This window comes from Diabrotica undecimpunctata, chromosome 10 (assembly GCF_040954645.1).
Source record: "Diabrotica undecimpunctata isolate CICGRU chromosome 10, icDiaUnde3, whole genome shotgun sequence".
Taxonomy (NCBI): domain Eukaryota; kingdom Metazoa; phylum Arthropoda; class Insecta; order Coleoptera; family Chrysomelidae; genus Diabrotica; species Diabrotica undecimpunctata.
The window spans coordinates 15,478,148-15,503,134 of record NC_092812.1 but is presented as its reverse complement, the minus strand read 5'-3'; the positions used below and the strand labels follow the sequence as shown (position 1 = coordinate 15,503,134).

Here is a 24,987-nt window from a genome sequence, read left to right as displayed (position 1 = left end):
TATATATATATATATCAACTTAACACAGATGATGAACACAATGAGACCGCAATATAATAGTGAGATAGTACTCAATTCAAAACGTGAATAATTCTTGTAATTTGTTTTGAAAAAAGTTCAATTCTCTCAGAGCAAAAACAAATTTGGCTTCTCACTATCGATAATTTATTCACCTCGGATAGTTTAAAATAACTAAAAAGTTAAAATTAGCACAACAAAAATAAACTAAGTTCAAACAATAATTACAAATTGTATGAATAGTTTAGTTCAGGTTGTTGAACGATTCGGACGGAAGTAAATTTGTATTGTGAGATTTAGTTTTAGATATTTTTGCGTGAGTTTGTGTATTTCATCAAACAAAACTAAGGAAACAATAATATTGTTGGAAAAGACAAGTCAGGTACATATGCTGCGTTTATGTAAATGAAGAAAAAAAGGTGAAATCTTATACAGGCATTTGAAAGTTCTAAAAGGTATACAAGTGGTAGCTGATGAAAAATCCGTGAAGACGTACGTATTTTTTTTAACAATTTAAAAAAAATGGAAAAAGGTTTTTGGCTATAAAATGTTTCTTATACATGATAAAGAAAAATGGTTCAAATAAAAGTTGTAGATCATAAAAGTTCTTTATTTTGAGAGTTTTCCAATTAAAATATGTACATAAACAATTGACCGAGATAATTACAACAAATCCTTATTTTTGTAGTAATTTGTAAATGTTAATAACTTGGTTTTTTGCATAATGATATGTAATATAGGTACTCATAATTGTGGCAGTCAATGAGTTATTTAAGTTTGTCAAATTTCAAACAGATCGACCAAATAATTTATAAGTTATTCAATTTGTTTATCCCAGAGGGCGATTATTTAAACAACTGTACTTACCCAAACAGTCACTTTAGAGGTATTCTGTAGATCGCAATCGATTATTATTCAAGTGTTCATCTTTAAGGGATATTAAAAAAACTTTAAACATTTTATTAAATTTCTTATTAAAACACAGTTTGAAAAAGGGCTGACTTTGTAGCTTCTAAACATTTATAATAACTTTGATATTTTTTACGTCACACAATTGTAGACTCAATGAAAAGCTGGTGAAAAAATACACTTTCCAAAAAAAAAACAGTACCTTCTATGACCAATAACCAGAAACAGGCTGAGATATTGTAGCGGACAGTTCTCCCCCTCACTTTTTCGTGGCGGTATCTCACGAGTACCATCATTTTAGCGGATTATAACTTATTACTTCTTCACTAGTATACCATCTTTAACTTAGATCATAAAATTTGGACCTTTATTTAAAGTCTGCTCAAGTTTCAGCTCTTAATGTTAATAAACAATGGAAATATGGTTAAAAAAACGCTATCTTGTTTCCTTTTGGTCGTAGGAGATTCTATTTTTTAGGAGTTTGTTTTTCCCAGCTTTTCATTGAGGCTACTTAGGAGCGTGTGACCTAAAAAATTTCAAAGTTATTACAAATGTTTATAAGCTAAAAAGTCAACCTTTTTTCAAACTGATTTTTAATAACAAATTTAATAAAATGTTACAGTTTTTTTAATATACTTTAAAAATGAATGCTTAAAAAATTAATGGCAATCTACAGAATACCTCTAGAGTGAGTGTTTCGGCGACAACAGTTGTTTAAATACTCGCTTTTCGGGATAAACAAATTGAATAACTTATAAACTCTTTAGTTGATCCATTTCAAACTTAGCACACTTAAATAACTCATTAGCTGCCACAATTTTGATTAGTTACATTACATATCATTATGCCAAAAAAGAAAGTTATTAACATTTATAAATTACTGCAAAAATCAGGTTTTTTGAAACTATTTCGGTCAATTCTTTATGTATTTTATTTTTTAACCTTTAAAAACAAAGAACTTTTTATGATCTACAACTTTTATTTGAGCCATTTTTCTCTAAAATTTATAAGAAACGTTTTCTAGGCAAAAATTAGTTTTTTTCACTTTTTATGATTGTTTACTAAAAAACAAAGCAAAATGAGCTGTATGCCTTCACATAATTGGCATCAACTACTCCCTATATACCTTTTAAAACCTTTAAATACCTGTATAATAGTTTTTCAGCTTTTTTCTTGGCCGAGGTAGACCAGTCTGTGAAAAACTTTAAAAAAATCACTGATTATACTTGATTTGTTAACAGCTGGCAAACTAAATATTTATTTATGTTTATTATTATAATATACACCGTAGAATAGGAGCATAAATTTACAAAATCAGGATAAGTCGAAGTATGCAGATGCTTATTTCTAAAAGAGTTCCTGCTATTTTCTCATGTACCTAGTCAGATGTACTTAAGTAGGTACCTATCTATATATCATTATTGAAACCTGCGTCTTTGAAAAATACTTTTATACCTAAAAAAATAGCTTGTTACTGTTATTGAATGCAATAATCCCTTTAGTAATGTTTATTCCGTATATATACATGTACCTTAATATTTTACGCCTTTTATTTTATATGTTTTATGGCCTATGTAATTGTGGATAATATTTTCGACATTCGACCCCATGTTCAAATATATAGTTTTATTACCTTTTACGTGTTTTATACAATTTCTGTCACCTGGTCGTTTTATGTGTATATATCTATTATAAGATAAATATTTAAATATCAACACCAACATCTAAGTACAATTACCGGTGTTTGATAAGTATACCTATGTAATCAATATATTGTTTATGAACTGATTGCTGGGTTCCTGACCCCGTTAATTCAACATATGAAGCACGACCTTGTGTAGAACGGCAGCTGGGCAGCTGTTTATTATTTTCTTCTTCCTTCACATTCAAAACTCTCAGGTAGTCTTAAAATACAGGTAGAAAAAATCTTTTGTTGAATTATGTACGGGCATGGCACATTGATGTTTCCTTTAATGAAATTTTGCCCAGACGTAAAAGGTTTTTACAGAACTCGAAATCTGGAATATTTGCTTATGATTATAACATATTGGCGAACATGATTATATTATTTATATTTGATGACATTAAACGGATCTGGCTGTTTAAATTAAACAATTGTTGCTCCTATAAAGCAGTTATTAAACATCATCCAAAAAAATTAAAAGTTTATGCTTGTTATAGTTTAGATTAAAAATGCTTTTGATATACTTACGAATAAATAAAAACATGATCAGACATTAATAATAATAGAGAAACTATGCGAAAATTATTCATAACCAATTTTTGATTTTATTTAGATATAATTTAACTCTAACCCTCAGGTTAAAAGGCATGGGGTTGTTTTGATAGAGTAATCGTATTTGTGAACTATCAATGCACATACTGAATAATCGACAATATATATTTCGTACCTTTTATACCTACACGTTTCCTCAGATCATGATTTTCATAGAAAACTCTAATTTCTGTACTGGTGATTAATCTGTACTTCATATTGGTAAATGTTTATATCCACGTGGAAAAAATTCATCGTAACAGTAGTATCTGTTTATTAGAACAATTTTAACATCTGACGAACGGTTTCACAAGCATCAATTTCAAGTTATCTTATAAACCATTTGGTTAACTTTACTCCAATCATCAGAGACGAAAATACTACTAAACCTTTAAAAAGTAAACTGAATTTTGCTGAGAATGTCAATTTTGTGACCCAAAAAAGAAGCAAGAAAGTTCTACACCCGTGCATCCCTCTAAACCCCATTCCTCGTAGGGGGGGGGGGGCAAATCGATTTACCAAGAATCTGTACGCCGTAAAAAAATGTTTCAAATAAAAAATTGCTGAGGAAATTTTAAAGAAGAATATTTATTAACACTTTTTGTGTAGAATGAACTGTTCTCTCAAAAACAACACTAGAAGCGACCGGCGCGGCGGTCGCTCAACTTAATGGTAAAAATTCGATATCTTTTGATCATAAGTGTCCTTCTTCTTCTTCGGCTTTTCCCATTATGAGTTCGCCGTTTTCGTCCTCCACAGCACTCTATTCTCCCAGTCACCTTCTCTGAGGTCTCTATCTATCATAGCATTTCCGACGTATTTTTTCCATCTTGTAGCAGGTCTTCCTCTCCGTCTTCTTCCCGGCGGGTCCCAGTTTAATATTCTTTTCGGCCACCTATGCTCTGGCATTCTTTGTACATGCCCGTACCACTGCAGGGCTCTGTTTTCAAACTTTTTTGTAATTAAGCATTTTACTTCCATTCTGTTCCATATTTCCTCCGTTCTTATTCTATCCGCTCTTGTGATTTGTAGACATCTTCTCATAAAGTCCAGTTCAACTGTTCTTATTTTATTTCGTATTGTTGTTGTCATTGGCCATACTTCCGCTCCATATAGGGTAATATTCATCACTATGCTTTGAAAGATCCTCTTTTTGTTTTCTTTGGTTAGAGTGTTGTTCCATATCACTCCATGAAGTGCTCTTGTGGCTTGTTTTCCCCGTGCTATTTTCATTTCTATATCTTTCATACAAGTACCATCTCGGCTAATCATTGACCCTAAATACTTAAAAGCCTTACAACTCCTAATAGTCTCTTCTTCTAAACTTAAGTTCAAATCTGCAACCTCCGGTCCAATACGTAAGTATTCGGTCTTGCACATATTTATCTTGAGTCCCCAAAGTTCATATTCTTCCTTTAATTTCCTTATCATATATTCCATATCCTCCCTGTCTTGTGCAAAAATGACTTGATCATCTGCGAAAAGTAGTGAATGTAATATATTCTCTTGTACTGGTATGCCCATTGTTCCGCATTTTCTATACCCTCTTTTCAAAGTCTAATCTATATATATATATATATATATATATATATATATATATATATATATATATATATATATATATATATATATATATATATATATATATACGTTAAAAAGTGTAGGTGAGAGACCACATCCCTGTTTGAGGCCTTTTGTTGCGGTGATTGTTTTTGTTAGTTCATTACCTAACTTTATTTGCACTTGTGTTTCTTTATACAGTCTTTGTGTTATATTCACCCATTTCTCTCTAACGCGCATTCTTCTCATTGCTTCCCATAGTTGTTTCCTGGGCACGCTATCGTATACTTTCTCTAAGTCGATAAAGGTCATATGTGTTTCAATGTTTTTTTCTTTGTTCTTTTCAATCACCTGTCTCATAATGAATATATTATCTAAACATGATCTGGCTTTTCGGAATCCGGCTTGTTCTTCGTTATAATGGTCTATGTGTTTTTCTAGTTTTTCTTTTATAACTGATGAAAAGATTCTTGCTATTGAAGGCATTACACTGATCCCTCTGTAGTTATTTGGTGACCTTTTGTCACCTTTTTTGAAAATGGAGGACATGTATGATAAATTCCACTCATCGGGAATCTTCTCTCCTGCTTCGATTTTATTGAACAACATTCGTATAAAGGATACTATCCTTACGCCTCCATATTTCAGCAGTTCCATTTTTATGTTCCCTGGTCCTGGTGCTTTATTGTTTTTGGATTTCTTTAGTGCTTTATTTATATCTTCCTCTGTCTGCCTCACCGTGTGAGGCAGACAGAGGAGGCCTACCGAGGTAAAAGTGTCCTACCGACAAAAATCAAAACGAGTTTTAAAGCTGAAGAGTGCAGCTTTCGTATGTAATTTTTGTATTTTGCCGCAAATAAGGTCGGTTTTTATAAAGGTTGCGCGATTTTTGCCATTTTTTACGATTCTTATGAGAAGCGCAAAAGAGCACTTTGCGCGACCTGATAGGAAACTATATTAGAACACAACATAAATACCATTGGAAAAGTAATCCCAGTCAATATGGTCATGGCCATATATACAGGGTGATTTATTAAGAATGTCCAATCTCTGAGTTGTAGATTCCCTCAAAATGTATTGATTCTGCCAACATGTCTTATACAAATATGACTATTTTTCGAGATACAGAGTTGAAACATCGATTTTAATTTTCGCAATAACTTTGTATGTTTTCACAATGTCTTTTTGAAAATTGACAATTTTACGTTTTTTCGCATGAGGATTGCTAATTTAGACTCCAATTTAGCATTGCTAATAGATAGCGATATCTTTCTTCTCCCAAAGCAAAGAAGCCTTGAAGCAGTACTTTTACACAATGGCAAGAAGTATGCTATTATACCAGTTGGACACTCGGTTCACTTGAAAGAATGTTACTAAAACCTTGACCTGGTTTTAAGCAAACTCTGTTATTCGGACCACAAATGAACACTATGTGGTGATTTAAAAGTAATTTCAATGCTGCTTGGTAAACAAAGTGGCTATATAAAGTTCCCTTGCTTTATCTGTGAATGGGACAATAGAGACAAAAAGCAACATTACATAAAAAAGATTGGCCAAAAATGAGAAAGCTTACAATTAGGGGTTAAAAATGTTGAGAGAAAAAGCCTTGTGGATCCCAAAAAGGTGTTACTTCAACCACTTCACATTAAGTTGGAGCTGATGAAACAATTTGTCCAGGCACTGACTAAAGAAAAGAAGTGTTTCAGATATCTTTGTGGACAGTTTCCTGGTTTATCCAGGGCAAAGCTAAAGGAAGGAATCTTTGTCGGACCGGACATTAAAAAACTAATGACAGATTCCAACTTTGTGGACAAAATGGAGACAAATGGAAAAGCAGCATGGACATCTTTTAAATAAGTTGTTACCGATTTTCCAGATAACAAAAGAGATCGAAACTACAAGACAATCGTCGGAGACATGATCGACCACTTTAAGAAGCTGGGCGAGCTGTAAAAGTAACGTGAGCATTAAACTTCACTTTCTCCACTCACATCTTGATTAGAGCAGGGCGAAATATTTCACCAAGACATCAAAGAAATGGAAAGAAGATACCAAGGAAGATGGAACGTGAGCATGATAGCAGGCTACTGCTGGATGATGAAAAGAAATTATCCTCAACGAGTCTACAGTAGGAAAAGCAATCAAATATGCTTCGACAGAAAGCGAAAGCGTTATTATAAGGACTGAGCTTAAAGAAAAATGAAAGTGTACTGGAAATGTAGTTTAGAACATGATTAATAAAGACACAAAATTTTATCATATTGGAAAAAGGTGAAAAATTGCTTACGTTTTGTAATTATACCCAAAGATAATCCCTATTTTATGAGAAAACCTTGACTTGATAGACAAAAATGGTTTGCATTTTTAAAATCAGCGCTGAAAAGTATATAAAAGTCAGTTATCAAATTTCAAGCAACTTTCAAAAAATATTTTTTTGCAGGCCTGTATTGTTCACTGCATAGAAAGTGGGGGATGGGTTCCGAATGCTTTAAAATTATGTGGAAGAAAATAGAGGATTACGACGTTGACTACCACAAGAGTATGGAAGCGGATATTTTTGAAGATTGGATTGAAAACTCACTGATCAAAAACTTGGAGCCAAATAGATTAATAGTGCTTGACAACGCTTCCTGTCATTCCCGATAGCTCACTAAAATACCAAATACATCTTCAAACAAAGCTAAACTGAAAGGCTTTTTTAACGGAAAATGATTTAACTATAGAGTTAATTTGGGGACAATTTAAAACCAAGTCTAAGGCGTGCAAATACATTTCCTAAATTTGATAAAAATGTAATTAAGGTAATTAAAAGAGAAGTATCTAATATTACCAAAGAAGACTGGCAAAAAAAATCGACAAAGTGATCAAAGTTGAAGAATACTATAAGGAGATTGGGAACTTCCAGATTAATGGTGGAAATAAATTTATTATTGAATTGAATGATGATAGTGACGTAAGAATGAGAACATAAATTAAGTGTGTAAGTATTTTAAGTGATTCCTTGTTAATTATTGTGTTGTGCAATTAATATTCGGACAAATTACAAGTGTAATAATGAAAAGACTCTCGTTTTAAACAAGTTGTTATATTTTTAGGTTTTGTGTTCTTGCAATAAATTAAAAAACAGAGGGGACATGCTTGCATTTTTTGTTGAAGTTTAAAAATTTTGAACTGTATAGTGTATACTTACGTTAATTTTAGATTTAACTCTTGTTTTTATAAAGTTCTTTTAGTATCAATAATTTTAACAATAACTAGAATAATTACAAAAGCTATTCTACATAAGTTATCACTGCAAGCATGTGATAAGGGGGAGCGTCCCTGTAAGGTGAAATATAATTAAAAAATGTTACAAATTAATTTTAGCATGAGAATGTTAATATAGATGAGTGGAGTGACAAAAAAGAATGAAAAAATAAAATGAAAAAAAAGTTAGCACCAATTGATGCTAGACTCAAAAAGCAGAGTTAAGATAGTTATGGATGTTCAAAGTCGAAATGATAATCACCTAATACTCATAAGATATATTTTCATGTGACGCAACACAAAGAGAAAGCAGGGAATGTATTCTGTCGGACTCTGTCTGCTCAGAAATGAACTAGTACACTGGTAACTTTGTTTGCAAATATATAAAATGTATAATATAAAATCTGGCTTTCTGTGGCAAATTTTCGACATTCCCTTTTCACACAAATATACACAAAAAGATAAAATCTGATTCATAAATATAAAATTCAAATACTACAACGCACTCATTAAGAACTGTTTATTATCTATTCCGTCTTCATTCAGCATTAATTGTTGACAAAGCAATGGAAAGTTTTAATCACGGTCTCAAAGTTCTTCTTCTAGTTCCTTTTATGTAGACGTGACTCTATTAGTTGTCGTTTCATCGTTTTCGTGGTCTTCCTACTGATCGTCTTCCTATTGGGGAACCGTCTCTTGTCGTCTTTACTACTCTATTTGTTGTCATTCGGCTTATATGATCGTTCCATTCAAGTCTTCTATTTCTTATCCAGTCATTGATGTTCTCCACCTTGCATTTACGTCGTATATGTGTACCTACTTCTAGCTCTGTCCCATAGTATCTTACCATCAATTTTTCTAAGTGTTTTCATTTCTGCTGTTTCTAACATCCTTTTTGTCCTCAAAGTGCCAGGTCGTGTTTCTGCCGCGCATGTCATTATTGATCTGATGACTGTTTTGTAAATTCTGACTTTTATGTCTCAAAGTTGGTGGGTTATATTCTCGATAACAGATTATAACAAGAAATAAAATATTAACTACCAGCAGTTTTCAATCTCTTCAGATGTCCAGACTTTATTCCTGAGTTGAACCTTGAAAAAGTGGACAGAAAATAAGTTGCCTACTTGTTCCGAATCTACCTACTAGATCATGGCTTCAAAAGGTAAACAAGGTCATATATCTTTGTTAAAAAACTTACCCATACAAAAAAGCTGCTCCAGCAATTCCTCCCCCACACTGCGCTACAATGAAGAGTAATGTTCTTAGAAATGATATTCTCTTTATTACACCCATCGCCAAGGACACTGCGGGATTTATATGAGCACCTGTAACAAAAAATCCTTATTAAAATTTAGAAGTTATACGTAAATAAACATATTCAAAATTTAATAGAATCGAAAATTATCATTATTATCTTTCCCTTTATTTCTGTAAGATGCCGTTTTCTCTAATTAATCCTGTTCGAAAGCCATTTTCTTGGGGTACTTTAATATTATTTAATATCTTTTATGGAAATCAATTCCAATTTCAGTTGCTAATACGTTTATTTTAACGTTTCGATTTCCACTTCGGAAATCGCCCCATCTCTCTGTGTCCTACCATGTCCTTTTGGCTTCTTCTAGTCCTTCCAGGAAAACAGCACTCAATATATTTTCGTATTTTCTAGTAAATTCTCATTAAATAGGTATTATCTTATTTCGGAAGAGGGTACACAAAGATTTTCTCAATTTTTTCATTTTTAAACGCATTCACTTCCTTTGGACGTGATCCTTCATTCATGCATCTAAGCTTCTAATTGTTTTCATTTATTTTTTGAACGCCCTTTTCTGTCACACAGCTTGTCACTGTTGTCACTGGCTTTCTTCCATTTAGTCAGCCTTTAAACATCTTCTTCTTCTTCTTTTAATGGCGCTACAACCCTTTGTGAGTCTTGGCCTGCTTAACAATGTTCTTCCATTCTGCCCTGTCGGATACTTTCCTTCGCCACTGCCTGATGTTCATGGTTTTAAGATCCCTCTCTAGATCGTCTATCCATCTTTTACGGGGCTTTCCTCTTGTTCTGTTTCCTTGGGGCTTCCATCTCTGGACTACTTTTACAGCTCGATTATCTGGCATTCTTTCTAGGTGACCAAGCCAGTTTAGTCTTTGTGACTTTACAAATCTGACAATATCTGCGCTCTGCATTAGTTCATCCAGCTCGTGATTCATTTTAATTCTCCACGAACCATCGCTGCATTGGGTTGGTCCAAATATCTTCCTTAGTATTTTGCGCTCAAATATTCTCAGTTGATTTTCATCAGTGGTTGAGAGGGTCCACGTTTCACATCCATATGTGACCACTGGTCTAATTACTGTTTTGTAGATTCTCAGCTTAGACTCACGATTCAGTAACTTACTTTTCATTAAGTCTTTGTATGCATAAAAGCACTTATTACCGCTAAGAATCCGTGCTTGTATTTCTTGACTGATGTTGTTGTTGTCATTTATTATTGAGCCTAGGTAGGGAAAAGTGGAGGCATCTCCACATTTAAACATCTTACTGTAACTTTATTGCTTGAAACATTATATTCACCTATTGATCTACAATCACCATTCCTAGTAGTCCTAAGCTGTAGAGAAAAAACGTGCATTAATTAGTAAATTTTTGAAACCAACACAGCGTTATGAAGGGCAATGCCTTGAGTAACTCCAAACTGTTGATTATAATTTTTTATGGCACTTTTAAGATGCAAAAACCGTATTTTTTTTTTATTGTATCAAATCAATATTTTAGGGTAAATTAGTATAATATTATGAAAGTACGTAAAAAGCTTTAACTTGAGCTATGTTACATTAAATTTGACTCAATAGTTTATGAAAAATTAACGATTGAAAGTACAAAAATGTCAATTTTTCGCCATTTTTTATTTTTAAATAACTTTTGTAATTCTTCTTTTCTTTTGTAAAAAGCATTAAATTGTAGCTCTTTTAATTACAAATCATCGAGTAAGATCCGAATCCGATACAGGCAACATGGTAGGTAAAGCGTGGCTATACTGTAGGTTTCAACAAAGAAAATGTGTCAAATTTTTAACGTTGATGAAAGTGGCCTTACAGTAGTTCAGAGTAAAGTAGAACCAGTCATTGGTCTCCGAGGAAAAAGGCAGGTGGGATCTCTTATATCAGCAGAAAGAGGTGCCTTGATAACAATTGTAGTCTATATAAGTGCTGGTGGCGGCTATGTTTCACCCATGGTAATATTTCCTCGGAAATACATGAATGCTCAGTTGCAAAAAGGAGCTCCTCCAGGTGCTGTCCTTCACGTGCAGCTATCAGGATGGATTACAACAGAACTGTTTACAAAATGGTTCGACCATTTGTTGAGCACTACAAAACTTGCAAATGAATCACCTGTTCTCCTACTCTTTGACGTGCATTCAAGCCACACCAGAAATATTGACATTATCGAGAAGGCTAGGCAGAACCATGTTACAATCATCTCTCTACCGCCTCATTTAAGTTTTTTATGTTAACAATGTTTGTTAACAAACCAACGCGCTCTAATAGCATTTGACGTAATGGAGCTGTTTCGGACGTAATAGCCATCAATGGGTTCAAGACAACTGGAATTTTTCCACTGGATAGAAACAAGTTTTCTGATGCCGAGTTTATTGCAGAAGCCCAAAAAGAGAAGCATATTGATCTAGATGATAACGGCTGTACATCTAATGATCCTGTTGAAACTTCTTCGAACAACATACTTGATGAGGAAAATCCTGAATCTTCTCACCTGGTGACACATTCTTCTTCAAAGGTTGCACACGCACAAGCGTCCACCTCAACTCAGTTGGTAGAACCTGCTCCCCTACCTCTGCCATTCTCCTCACCAAGTTCTCTTTCAAATCCCTCTCCAGTTTACATAAGCCCCTTTCAAATCTTGACTGTGCCCAAACTGATAAAAAAAATCATCTGGAAGAGGCCACAAGCCCTGCAAGTCGGCCATAATCACTTCGTCTCCTTATAAAGCAGACTTAGAGGCAGAAATTGCTAAACAGGTTCTGCCAGGAATAAAAGATCAAACACATAAAGACGCCAAAGGAAAACGGAAAAAGACTGGAACAAAAAAAGAAGATGTTAGAGGCTGAAAATAGAGAAAACTTACAGAAAGAGTGTAAAAATTAGATTTTGACATACACAAGGAATCTTCATCTGAGGAAGATCATTTGTCTCTGAAATCAGTCTCTTCAATCGGATTCATTGTAGGACGTGACGGAATCGGATGTGACGTGCATGTTCTGCAACTAACAATGGTCCAAGTCAATGACGAGTGAACAGTGGATCAAATGCCTAATGTGTCAATGTTGGGCACATGTTGATTGTACCAGTGCGGAAAAAGATGATTACATATGCGACTTCTGCCAGTAAACTAGATTTAAACTTAAAACAATCATAGGCCTACGCCTTTTATGAAAAAGCTAATTAATTTTGATACTTTTGTATTTAAGTCAGTTAAAAGTTAGATTTGTACACAGTTTGTTAATCAATCTATTTTAAAAATAAAATAAATATATATATTTATTTAAATAACTGTGAATTATTTCTACACCAGTCATAATCCATTAGAAAAAAAGAGAGGTCCGAATTTACAGCCCTTTTTTTAAGAGTTTATCTTGTAAACTTTTGCATAAATGAGCATAGTCGTATAATATATACTTTTAGAATATTTCAAATTAAGAAAAGTTATTCCTAGATAAGATGTTAGTTTAGTTTTTTTCTTAAATTGGAATTCAAACTACTTTAGTATAAATGTTATAAAGTAAAAACCAATTGGGGGTCCGAATTTGCCACCTTTCCTCTATATACCAAAGACGTACTGCTTTTTTCCATATAATATAATACTCTTTTTGCTAATCGCAGCCAAAAAAATAGAGTCAATGTTCATACAATTTTCCGATACCCATATCAAAAATAAAAAGCGCAATTAGGTCCATATTTAACGGAGATATCATAAATTTTTCCAAGCGCCGAGGACTTAAAGTAGCGAATTTTATCTCGATTAGCCGACAGGAGAAGACTTGCTCCACTACCGAGCCAATTCGGCTACGGAAACAACAGTCAACTTTACTGATGTTATTTGACTATAAATAACGTTTTTTTTTTAATAAAAATTATATCCCCATAAAATATAGGCCCTTAACTATTGAATGGCGCCATTTTTATTATTAATTGTTATAAACAAAGTAGCTGTGATTGTTTAAACAAATTAAGCTAACTCCACTTCTATTGGTCGTAGAAATTTTTTTTAAATATATGAGATTAAATATAGGGGGCGCTGTAGCTTAATTAATTTATGACGCAAAAGTTTCTATTTCAGAGCCGTAAATAAGAGGTTGAAACTTGAAACATTTTTTAAGCAAATATTTTTATTTCTATATAAAAATCTAATCAACCAAAAAGAGAATCCGTTTAGAGTTATACTTATCTGTATCTTTTTTATAAAAAAATGCAAATTCTGGTTCTGCAAAATTTATAAACTTTTAAGAATTCCTATAAACAATTCTCAAAAAAACATATATCTCGAAAACGAATTGACCGATCGAATCTTACAAAGTCTCATTCGGTTTATAATTAGAGCTAAAATATGATGATAAATGATAAATGGAGAAAAATTGACATTTTTGGACTTTCAATCATTAATTCTGTATAAACTTTAGGGTCAAATTTAATGTAGCATAGCTCAAATTAAAGATTTTTTTAATACTTTGATAATAGTGTACTCATTTTACACTAAAATTTTGATTTAATACAATAAAAATAATAAAAAAAACGCCGTTTTTTGCACCTTACAAATGCCATAAAAAACACAGTTTGAAGTCGCAAACACTTGCGAGGTTACTCAAGGCATTGCCCTTCAAAACGCTGTGCTAGTTTCAAAAATTCACTAATTAATGCTCAAAATCAGTAATTGTTATCTCTACAGTAAGAGTTTATGAACCAGGAGAGACGTTACATAAAGATATATTAAATTTAATTTAACAAAATTCAGTTATAAAACGTAATAAAAACGCCAATATTGCGAATAAATATTATTGCAAAAATATTAGATATTGAAGAAATTAAAAGATTCCAAAGTTTAGCACTGAATACAGAACTTCTCAAATTCGAAATATCTTACTTTAATTATATTATTTACATTATTACTTTTTGTTAAACTTTAATTTTTAAGATCCTCAAACCCACAATCGCAAAACCTCGAACAAAAAAAATCAGAAGGTAACGAAAAATACTCTAACATGTTTTTTGACCTTATGGAGAGTGGAATTATTTAAATATAATATGGTATAAAAAACAAAAAAAATACCGTACAGTACAGATTCCAACCCATCCATATGCCACATTTGTTTATTAAAGTAAAATTGTTGTAATCATGTAGAAAAAAATGGGAATAAATAACAAAACCAACATGGAATAACAAGTGGTATAAACAAAACAAGTAAGGAATGATTATTTGGCAATTTTGTAATGAAGGAAGCTTCTAAAAATGTAAAGTGTTTTTCTTGCATAATTCTTCAAACTATCCTCTTAATATTTCTAAGTTTGCTTCGACAGTTTATATTATACATATACACTTCTGTGGCATAGTTTTTGAGTTAAAAAAATATATGGAATTACATTTGTGTAGTGTAAACAATTACCTGAAATGTGCCCAAAGCACTGGGTCAGCGAAGTCATGGCAAATCCTGCAGCGAGTGCAGTTGCTAATAATACAGAAGAAATAGGAGCTCCAACACCGGATCCTGCAGCAGCCCCGCACACTATAAAAACATATATAAAAGAAGATAAACACTCCGAAATAACCGCCCGCCAAAACTCCAGAGTACGAATTTCCACTTGTAAAGGAATTTTAGATTTTTCCGAAGTTTTAACTGTATCATTTCTAAGATTTTCTAGTTTTTCAAACATTGTCACTAAATGATATTCGATGTTTTGGTCCGTTTGGAAACTTTGTGCATCCATGGTGGTAAAGTAACTTAATACGCAGACGAAATATAATCACTATTGCATTCTTTGGTAATTGAAACGTTACAACCGCACAAGAGGGCCTTATCGACGGAGTGAAAAGAGATAAACTTTTGAAAGAAGTTCCATGTGGCGCTTCTCCCACTATTTCGAACCCGATCCAACCACATGCTACAATGCACGAGAATGATGAAACGTCACAGTGACGGTGGGAGGATGTGCATGTCCCCTCTGTAACGTCATTGCCTTCTCATGCGGGTGAAGAAAATATAAAATATCAAAATAAATTTTATAATATACAGTAAATGCTTATAGTATACATAAATATATAAATATATATTTGGTGTTTAAATTAATCGTTTAAAAATTATTTTGTTCCTTAATATTTTTCTATCACATTTTTTAAGAATGATTAAAATAATATTATAATATTATTAGCGGCTGAGTATGGCAAAGTAAGTAAGAGATGCGTTTGATAAAACAAAATGTAAAATTTGATAAAAAGTAGTGAACACGAGGAGGGAAAATATAGAGCCATGCATTAATACCGTAATTAAAGAATACATCCAAAATATTTTACAATAAATTGTTTTTGGAATTTTAACCACTTCCACAGAATAACATACAGGATGTTCGTCAAATACAGAATACCAATTTTTGAGTAGCTCTTATTTACCTGATCATTGTAAAACAAAATCAATACATACATTTGTAAATAACTTAGGCAATAATAGATCGGTTACATGCAAACGGCACACAAGTTAAGAAATCTTACATATTATGAGAAGGTATGAAAAATATAGAACGGTTTCAATTTTGAGAGTTTACCAAAATGACTAATAAAATGGAATACTAGTTTTTCTTCTCGCTCCTTGTGCTTAGCTGTAAGTTGGTGGTTGTCTATACTCTTGTCCATGCCATTTGTAGAGAGCCGGTTTTGGTTCTTCAAAATATGGTGACTACGTCTTATGTTTCTTAACCAGGAATGTTGCTTCTTCCTGGGGCTTGGCACCCCTCTACTTTTCCTTGCAAAATTAGTTTGGGAATGCACTATCTTCTCTTAAGAATATGGTCAATTAGGAAATTGTTTCTCTCCTTAATCCTGCAATCTGCAATTCTTAACCCTAAAACCATAAGGTGGAGTTTGCGGAACGTTAGCAACAAGGTGGCGTCATGTAAGACCACTAAACTCGCTCTATAATTTCAATCTCTGCTATTTATAACGTTAGTTGCTACGTTAAAAAGTGTGTATAATCGGTATTAATCAACATTTGATTCTAGTCAGTAAAAAAGCAAAGCAATTAGTCAAAGCTCCAAAGCACCAAAAACATGATAGTAAGAGGAACAAGATTTACCCATAAAATGATACACAAAGGAACATGGAAATCACCTGACAACGAAACCGTTAACCAGATAGATCAGATCCTAATAGATGGAAGACATTCTTTCAACCTCATGGGTGTCAGAAGCTACCGAGGTCCAAACGTAGATAGTGACCATTTTCTTGTAATGGCAAAAATCAGAGGAAGAATATCAAACCTAAAAAATGTAAACATATAAAACAAGACATAATTTATGCTAATAATCTTAGCATTGAAACCATTGCGAGAGAGTGTAGGAGACAAATGGATGAGGAAATAGAGAGCCTGGAAGCGGGGGAAAATGTGGATGAATTGTGGACAAAATGTAGAAACATAATAACTGAGATGGCATTGGAAATATTGGGAAAATTAAACCAGTTAAATAAAATGAATGGTTTGACGAGGAGTGCTAAGAAGCAGCAAATAACAAAAACAGAGCATACCTAAAGAGAAATCAAGTTAGATACAGAATAGGAAAAATAGGAATACCGGGCCCTAAGAAGGGAAGAAAAAAGATTACATAGAAGAAAAAAGGGCAATTTGAAGAAAAGCACTTAGAAAACATAGAATGGGTAAGAAATCAAAAAGAAACTTGAAAGTTCTACAGAAATGTAAACAAAATGAGTAAAGAGTTTAAGCCAAAAATAGGAAGCTGTAAGGATGGATAAGGAAATATCCTAAGTGATGCGGCCTCAATCTTGAACCGATGGGTTGAATATTTCGACGTAAACGGTAACGGTCATTATATCGAAGAAGCGGATAACACCGTAGCAGATCGAAATGATTGGCATCTATTCAATCCAAACGAAAGACCACCTACCACTGAAGAGGTTGCCCAAGTCATTAAAAAGCTTAAAATTAATAGAGCACCAGGAACTAATCAAATTTGTAGTGAGTTCTACAAGAATGGTGGCAACGCCCTGCTAAAAGCACTGCATAAACTTTGACTTCTAGTCTGGCAAAATGAGACCATGCCCTGCGAATGGTCTCAAGACGTGATATGCCCGTTACATAAAAAAAGTGATCAGCTCCAGTGTGACAACTACAGAGGTATAACCCTGTTAACAACTGCTTACAAAATACTTGCAAATATTTTCTACGAAAGGCTACAAGTTTACACAGTGGGCATAGTTGGAAAATACCAGGTCGGATTTAATTCACAAAAATCAACAATTGACCAGATTCATTCAATAAGACAGATCCTTGAGAAAACATTAGAATTTAATATTGAAACCCATCACCTATTCGTCGTCTAAGAAAACAGTACTATACCAATCAATGCGTGAATTTGGTATACCAGAAAAACTTATCTGATTAACGAGAATGTCAATGTCTAACTTAAAAGCCAGCTTTAGGATACAGGTATACAAAATTCTCGATCCTTTGAAATAAAGGATTGACTCAGACAAGGGGATGCTTTGGCTTGCCTACTATTTAACATTGCCTTGAAAAAGGCAGTCCGAGACACAACAATTAGACACATGGCAGTACTATTTACAACAGATCTACACAAATCTTAGCACACGTTGATGACATTAACATAATAGGGCATAGCAAGCGAGATGTTGAGCAATATTTCCTAGAATTGGAAACCACTGCGAAACAGGTCGATCTAGTCATCAACGAAGACAAAACCAAGTACATGTTGATTACTAAGGATCCTATAGCAAATGAGGAACGGGAAACAGCATCTGGAAGTCATATCTTTGAACGTGTTGACAGCTTCACATACCCCATTCTGCTTCTTGGTATTAATGGTATTAATTTTGAATTACTAACACACAAAAAAGTAAGGGAAAGAACGTTTTTATATTTATCACGTTCACGGTTAAATTCAAAGGTATAATCATCTGGTGGTGTCGCTGTAAAACAAAAAGAATTGTCGAAAACATTTAAAAGAATTTTGTTATTCTAACTGCATTAATTATGTTCCATCCAATATGAATTATTAAAGCAAAACACCTTTTAATTTCTATAAACATTTTTACGTTGCAAACATAATGCAGACACGTGTATAACTTTAATTACTAAACCATTCTAAGAATAATAAAAATACAGTTTTTGCGGGACGTCCCGCTGGACAAAGCGCCAGTCTCGTCCCGTGTCCCGTCCTGCAGAAAAATCAATATCCTGTCTCGCCCCGAGGGACAAAATGCGGGAGAAAGTGTGGGACGGAACGTTCCGCGTGCATCCCTACTTTTAAGCAGTTACATGTTCTTCTACGCAATTTAGCAACTTACGAATATTGTTCCTAATTTCTCTTGGGATGCGTGTATTGGTCATTTTTTCATTCAAATAATCTTCTACAAGAGGGAATAGGATACATATTTCAGGAAATGGGACCGTTTCTGTATCTTCGTTTTGCAGTTACATTTGTATATCGCATAGGAATTGCATCCAGCAGTATAAATCATAGCATACAAAATTCGAAATAGATCAAAAGTATCAACGCCGTCTTTTGTTTCATTGTAGAACAAAATTATTTCAGGCTTCTTTGTTTTTCGTCAATGTTTGCTACTGTGTACATAGTTGACAATGTCACCTCGGGGGAATAATTAAGGGTCTAACCACCTTCTGTTATCCCCGGGTGCTCTGTAGAGGGCTTCGAATATACTGTCGAGAGCTCCTCTACTTAAGTCCATTTTCGGGTTATGGACTTAGACGTTAGAAACTAAGATGCTGTTTTCGTCAAAAACAAAGACGAATCAATATGTTTTCCATTTGTTTCCACTAATTGAGTTGACACATTAGGTTTATTTTTTCTTATTGTTCCTACCAACGTTAAATTCTTTTCCTGTAATTTTTTTTGCGGCTTCGTAGTGCAATTTCTATTTGTCCCATGAATATTTGTTGTAAGCTCAAGCACGTATTATGTTGAAATCGAACATTGACGTTTTCTTTCCTCCTTTCCAATATAATGTTTAGCAGAGCACATAGAATATGTTTCGCATCACACATAGTAGCGAGTTTGAGACCATGTTTGTCTGGCTTATTTGGCATATACATATTGAAGGTACAACTGCCCCTAAATCCTAAAAGCGTCTCATTAATTGTTACATATTCCGACGGAATGTACATTTGTCTACAGGTTTTCTCATACATATCCCAAATAACACTGACAGCTGCAAATTTATCAATCTTTATTATGTCTTCTCTCGTTTCCTTGGTCGTCCTAAAGAGAAAAGGTCCAAAAATTGGTGACCATAAATCACTCAGTGTGACATGGGCATTTTTTTAAAACACCGCTCAACCAAAGAACGCTCGTATTTCAACATTATCCGTTGCTCCAAGATACCATTGTTCTCTCTTATATCGAATTTTCTTTCTTTCGATTTCCTTATTAGTGTACTTTACAATTATATCCACTAGTTCTTTGTTAAAAAATAAACTCCAATTTTTCTTTTTGATCTACCATATTGTTTGCTGGTCCTTTTGGTCATAGCAAGTGAAACATTACGTTTTTGCTAAGAAAACTATTTAGACACCATCTACGCTCACTTTTAGCATATATCACACATTTTGTTTTGGGTTTATTGGTACTTGAACTTTGTATTGCTATTTCCGGGGAGACATCAGGATTTTCTGAAATTAAGGCATCAAATTCATCATCTTCTGTATCTTCTATATCTATTTTGTCTTCGGTTTTACTTTCATCGCTTTCTACAAACTCATCTGAGTCACTAAAACCTTCGTTCGCCAATTGTTCTAGCTCAAATTGCGCCAAATGCCGTCTTCTCTCATATCTATTGCTGCAACCGGGTGTAGCTACATCTAATTTAGGCCTCTTTGACTCCATCTATGAAAAGATTTAGATTTTTGAAACATATTTTTATTTCATATTTACCTGCGAAATATTTGTTAGAACCAGATTAGTTTTTTTATTAAAAAGAAACATTGCTGCATCCACCAATAGGTTATTAGCAGCGTTACTCAGTAAACAAAACTTTAAATCTGAAACAAAATATTGATTGACCTTAGGTAATTTAATAAGTTTTTTACATGACAGTTTTCTTCTAATAAATCTGGTAGAGTATTTGGTATATTGTTTATTGAACGTTTTCTATGGTGTTTTGGACACTCAATTAACAAATGAACGACGGTAAGAGGCGTACCACATAGGTCGCACAGGGGGCGTTCACTGGCCGAAAGTAAATAAGAGTGTGTGATCTTAGTGTGTCCTATACGTGGACGCGTTAGAATCGTTTGAATAAACCGTGTACTAGCATTAGTTTTCCACTGTTGTGTATCTAGTTTTAGCGATCTTAATTTAGATTGCCATAGAAACCATTAGCGCTGCCACTGACCAATCACTTTTTGGTTAACGTTTTGAGATCTTTACATACACTCTCACGCACTAATTCAGATTCCGCACTTGTTGCTGCATCACGAGCACTACTTTCTGCTTCTTCATTGCCGATAATTCCTATATGCGATGGGATCCATATAAACTTAAGAGTTATGTGGTTCTCTTGGGCGATTTGTAGTTCAGTTTTTATTAGTTGCTCCAAGGGCTGTTTAGGATACAGATGCTGTATTGCAAGAAGAGGGCTGAGCGAGTCGGTGAGAAACAGAGGTTTTGAAATTCTTGAAAGGTTTGCATGTTTTAGGGCACGGTACAAAGCAAACAGTTCAGCGGTGAAAACACTTGAGCTAGGCGGTAGTTTAAATTTGAAAGTAGACGTTTTAGTAACAAATGCACAACCAATGCCATCATTAGATTTAAAAGCATCGGTAAAGATGTTTGTGCATTAAGGTAGTCTCGTTCAAGAATCTCGTTTAGTTTGTTTTTGATTAGTATGTTGTTATTGCATTTTTTGGAGAACTCTATTAGAGAGGTGTTGCAATTTGGGATGCTTATTAAACATGGATTCGGATGTTGGATGTTACAGTGAAAGACATCTGGGATTGTTGTGTCAAAATTATTCAGAATTGATCTTACTCGTGTGTAATAAGGTTTTCCAGTACGAGGTTTATTAAAGAGAAAATCAAGATTATTTTTAGAAAAAGTATTTTCGAAGAGTGGATGATCCTTATTAGCAGCTACAGAAGAAGCGTGTGAAAGTGTTAAAAGTGCCCGCCTATACTGCAATGATGGTTCTCCAGTTTCGGAATATAAGCTTTTTATGGGTGAAGTGTGAAAAGCTTCGAGAACGATCCGAAGTGCGGCATTGTGGATTGTATCTAACGGTTTTACGGTACTCTTGGTTGCGGAGGCATAAACAATTGAACCGTAATCGACTTCGATCTAATTAGTGTTTTATACAGAAGGAGTAGTGTAGAGAAGTCGGAACCCCAGAAACGTTTTAAGCAAATTGAGTCTTTTGTTGCATGTTAGCGCCAAGTGTTGTATCTGCTTTTTCCAGGAAAGTTTTTGATCCAGCCACATACCAAGGAATTTCACGGAGTTTTGGAAGGGAATGATGCTGTTGTGAAGATAAAGGACTGGTGTAATGGATGATTTTTTCGTAAACACCATACCAGTTGTCTTTGTAACGGAGAATTCGAAGCCTGTACTAGCTGTCCATACATAGATTCTTTTTGTGCTCCTTTAATGTACACCACTAAATCGTCGGCATAGAGGCGAGCTTTGAGAGGTTTATGTAATTTGTTTACTTAATATGTTATTTATGGCAACTAGGAATAGGGTAGGACTAAGTACTGAGTCTTGTGGGGTACCGTTTTCTGCAGTATAAAAATCAGAATAAACTTTATTAACTCTTACTTGGAAAGAAAAGTCTTTTAACAAATTTTCGATATAGGCTAGGCAGTGTCCTCTAATATTGGATACGTGCAATTTTTTAATGATGTTGAATCTCCAACATGTATTGAAGGCTTTCTTTAGATCGAAGAAAATAGCTATGCACATTTGATTTATTTCTAACGCTTCTTGTACATCACTTTGTAAGTCTACGATATTGTCAATTGCTGACCGGTTACGTCTGAAGCCGTTTTGCTCTGGTAAGAAGAAATGAGATTTTTCCGGTGTCCATATAAGCCGGGTATTGACTATTTTCTCCATTAATTTAGCCATGGCACATGTTAGAGAGATGGGTCTGTATGATTCTGGAACCAGATTAGTTATTACCTAGAATTTAATTAAACAATTTTTTTAAACAAATTATAACAATCAATTTTTTCGGCCCGGCCATTTTTTTAAATTTTTTGGACCATTCTGAACAAAATAGATCTCTTGTAATTTTTTTACATTTAAATAAAATGTAATGGTATGTCTCGCAAAACAGGAAACCAAAAAAGGTATATCGATCAAAGCAACCATATATACGTATTTCTGACTATTGGTCGTCTTCAGTACGGTGCTGCCAGTTAGAAAAGGAGCATGTTAACTTGGGAAAGGATCACTACGACAGGAGCAATACAACCAATTTGTGGCATTAGAGTTAAAGGACCCTGATGGTTTCCATGGCAACGACTAACAATAACCAAGGAGGAAGTTACAGCTACTTGGGAAAAGGAATGCCAAACGTTGAAACGTTTAAAACAAATGGAAAAGGTTATTGCGAGTGAATAATAAAAGTAAAATGTAATGGCATGTCTGGAACACATGAAAGTTTAAGGATTATAAAGCTTTTTGTAGAATTATAATTCATTTAGTTTTTTTTAGAAAAAAAAACCAAAAATCACTGATTATGGCATTTTTTCAACAAAAAATTACACCAAGAGAGAAAAAGTATTTACTTCGATGAGATATAGGTATAAAAAAAAATTTTACTCGAAGCGGTTCGGGAAATTGTTTTTATATTATAAGTTATTTGTTAGTTTTCGGCCCACTTGATAAAATTTAAAAAATACCTTTGAACTTGAAAAAAAGATACCAGGAACCTGATATCGTAAAATATATTAAGATAGGACATCTGAGGTGGATAGGGTATGTAATGCGGATGGAACAAAATGATCCAGCTAGAAAAACGCTCCTTGATAGAGCCATTGGTCAGAAAAGAAGAGGAAGACCCAGAACAAGGTTCCTTGATAACATCGATGAAGTTCCTTGATAACATCGAAATTCTTAAGAACGATAGGACCCACGCAGGGTTGTAAAGCAAGAATAATGATGATAAAAAGGTTTGGTGCACTAGAAATGCAAAAAAAATTCAGTCGGTATATTCCGTAAATCTAAGTGTTTTAAATAATATAGTGAGTGTTACTAGCGGGGGTACTAAATCCCCCGAAACAGATGGGTTTGAATGTGATATGGATGTGTCCCGTCCGGATATTCCATCTTCTCCAGTGGGGGAATTGATAGGATTTCAAAGTCTCAATCCTATTACACAAATAAGTATTGAACCTGTTTCCGGAAAAAAATTAAACGTAAACACGGTCATTAACACAATAAAGAAATATTCATCAAAAGATAATTGGCCATTATTTGTTTATGTTTAAAGCAAAATAGGTAAAATCGACAATTTACATAAAATAGCTACGGCTAGACTAATAATAAATGCTGTACCAGAAATTAAATATGATACAGCTAACATATCAGTAATAGGAGCTAATAGAATAAAGGTTGAATTAACTTCTTATACAAGCGCAAAAAATTATTAACAGCACAGCCATTAAAAGACAAACAATATGATACACACATTCCAATGTTTTTTACTCACATAAAAGAAGTCATAAGGCAAATAGGTTTAGAATTATTAGAACGGGAATTAAAAGAAATTATTAAACCAAAATTAGAGAATAATTTTGATTTAAGTCACGTAAAAAGGGCAACACGTAAAAAAGACAAAATAAAATTGTTCCAACAACTAAAAACAATTATTATTGTTACATTTAGAGGTCAACTTTTACCCAATAGGGTAATAATTGGAAAAATTATAGTTAAGAAATACGTTTCAAGAGTAACGCAGGGTCTTAGATGTCTAGATGGATTTAGGTTCCTCTTACTCTTTACTTCACTTTTGGACTCGAGTACAGGGTTGTTTTTACTTGGGGGTGAACGTCACCACTTCTCGGGGGTGAAAAAACATACGTTCAAAATAAGTCCGGAAATGGATAAATTGACTAATAAACAACTTTTATTCTATGGAGTGTTTTAAAAGTCAATAATTTTTGAGTTATTTGCGTGAAAATGTTCATTTTTTAAATAAGGCAAGAAACCTTCATCACGCTAAAGCAAAGGCATTTTATTATATCAATAAAAAATTAAACATAAATGTCAGCATAGTAATAATGTATCTGCAATAGCCTTTGACTTTATTCAAAATCTTTTGATACCCAATTTGACTACAAATAATGTTTTCTACAGCAGACAACTTTGGCACTATGTATTTGGTGTACATGACATCGTAAGCAATGATGTCCATATATGTATACCTATCACGAAGGAATGGCTAAACGTAGTCAAAATGAAGTAACTTCCATGATATTTCATTATCTAAAAGATCATATTCTTTCTTCTTCTTTAGGTGCCGTCTTCTTAGCGAAGGTTGGCGATGACATCTGCAAAGTCTTCCCTATTTTGGGCTTTCCTTATTAAACTTTGAAAGTCTAATCCTGTCCAATCTTTGATGTTGCGCAGCCAGGTCATTTGTCGTCTACCCGGGCCGCGCCTGCCTTCTATTTTCCCTTCTATAATAAGCTGAAGGAACTTATACCTGT

At 33.7% G+C, this 24,987-nt stretch overlaps 2 protein-coding genes across 2 annotated transcripts in view; one reads left to right on the top strand and one right to left on the bottom strand.

Moving 5' to 3' along the window:
- bib (MIP channel family protein big brain) overlaps positions 1-15,164 on the bottom strand; it is an 83,453-nt gene extending 68,289 nt beyond the window's left edge. Inside the window, exons 1-2 of the mRNA XM_072545834.1 lie at positions 14,683-15,164; positions 9,207-9,333 (exon numbers count right to left, since the gene is read on the bottom strand). Of these exons, the coding sequence (XP_072401935.1) occupies positions 9,207-9,333; positions 14,683-15,004 (449 nt within the window). The 5' untranslated portion in view covers positions 15,005-15,164. The remainder of the gene's footprint in view (positions 1-9,206; positions 9,334-14,682) is intronic.
- Nrg (Neuroglian) overlaps positions 288-24,987 on the top strand; it is a 114,392-nt gene continuing 89,692 nt past the window's right edge. Inside the window, exon 1 of the mRNA XM_072545831.1 lies at positions 288-400. The gene's annotated coding sequence lies outside the window, so the exon portion shown is untranslated. The remainder of the gene's footprint in view (positions 401-24,987) is intronic.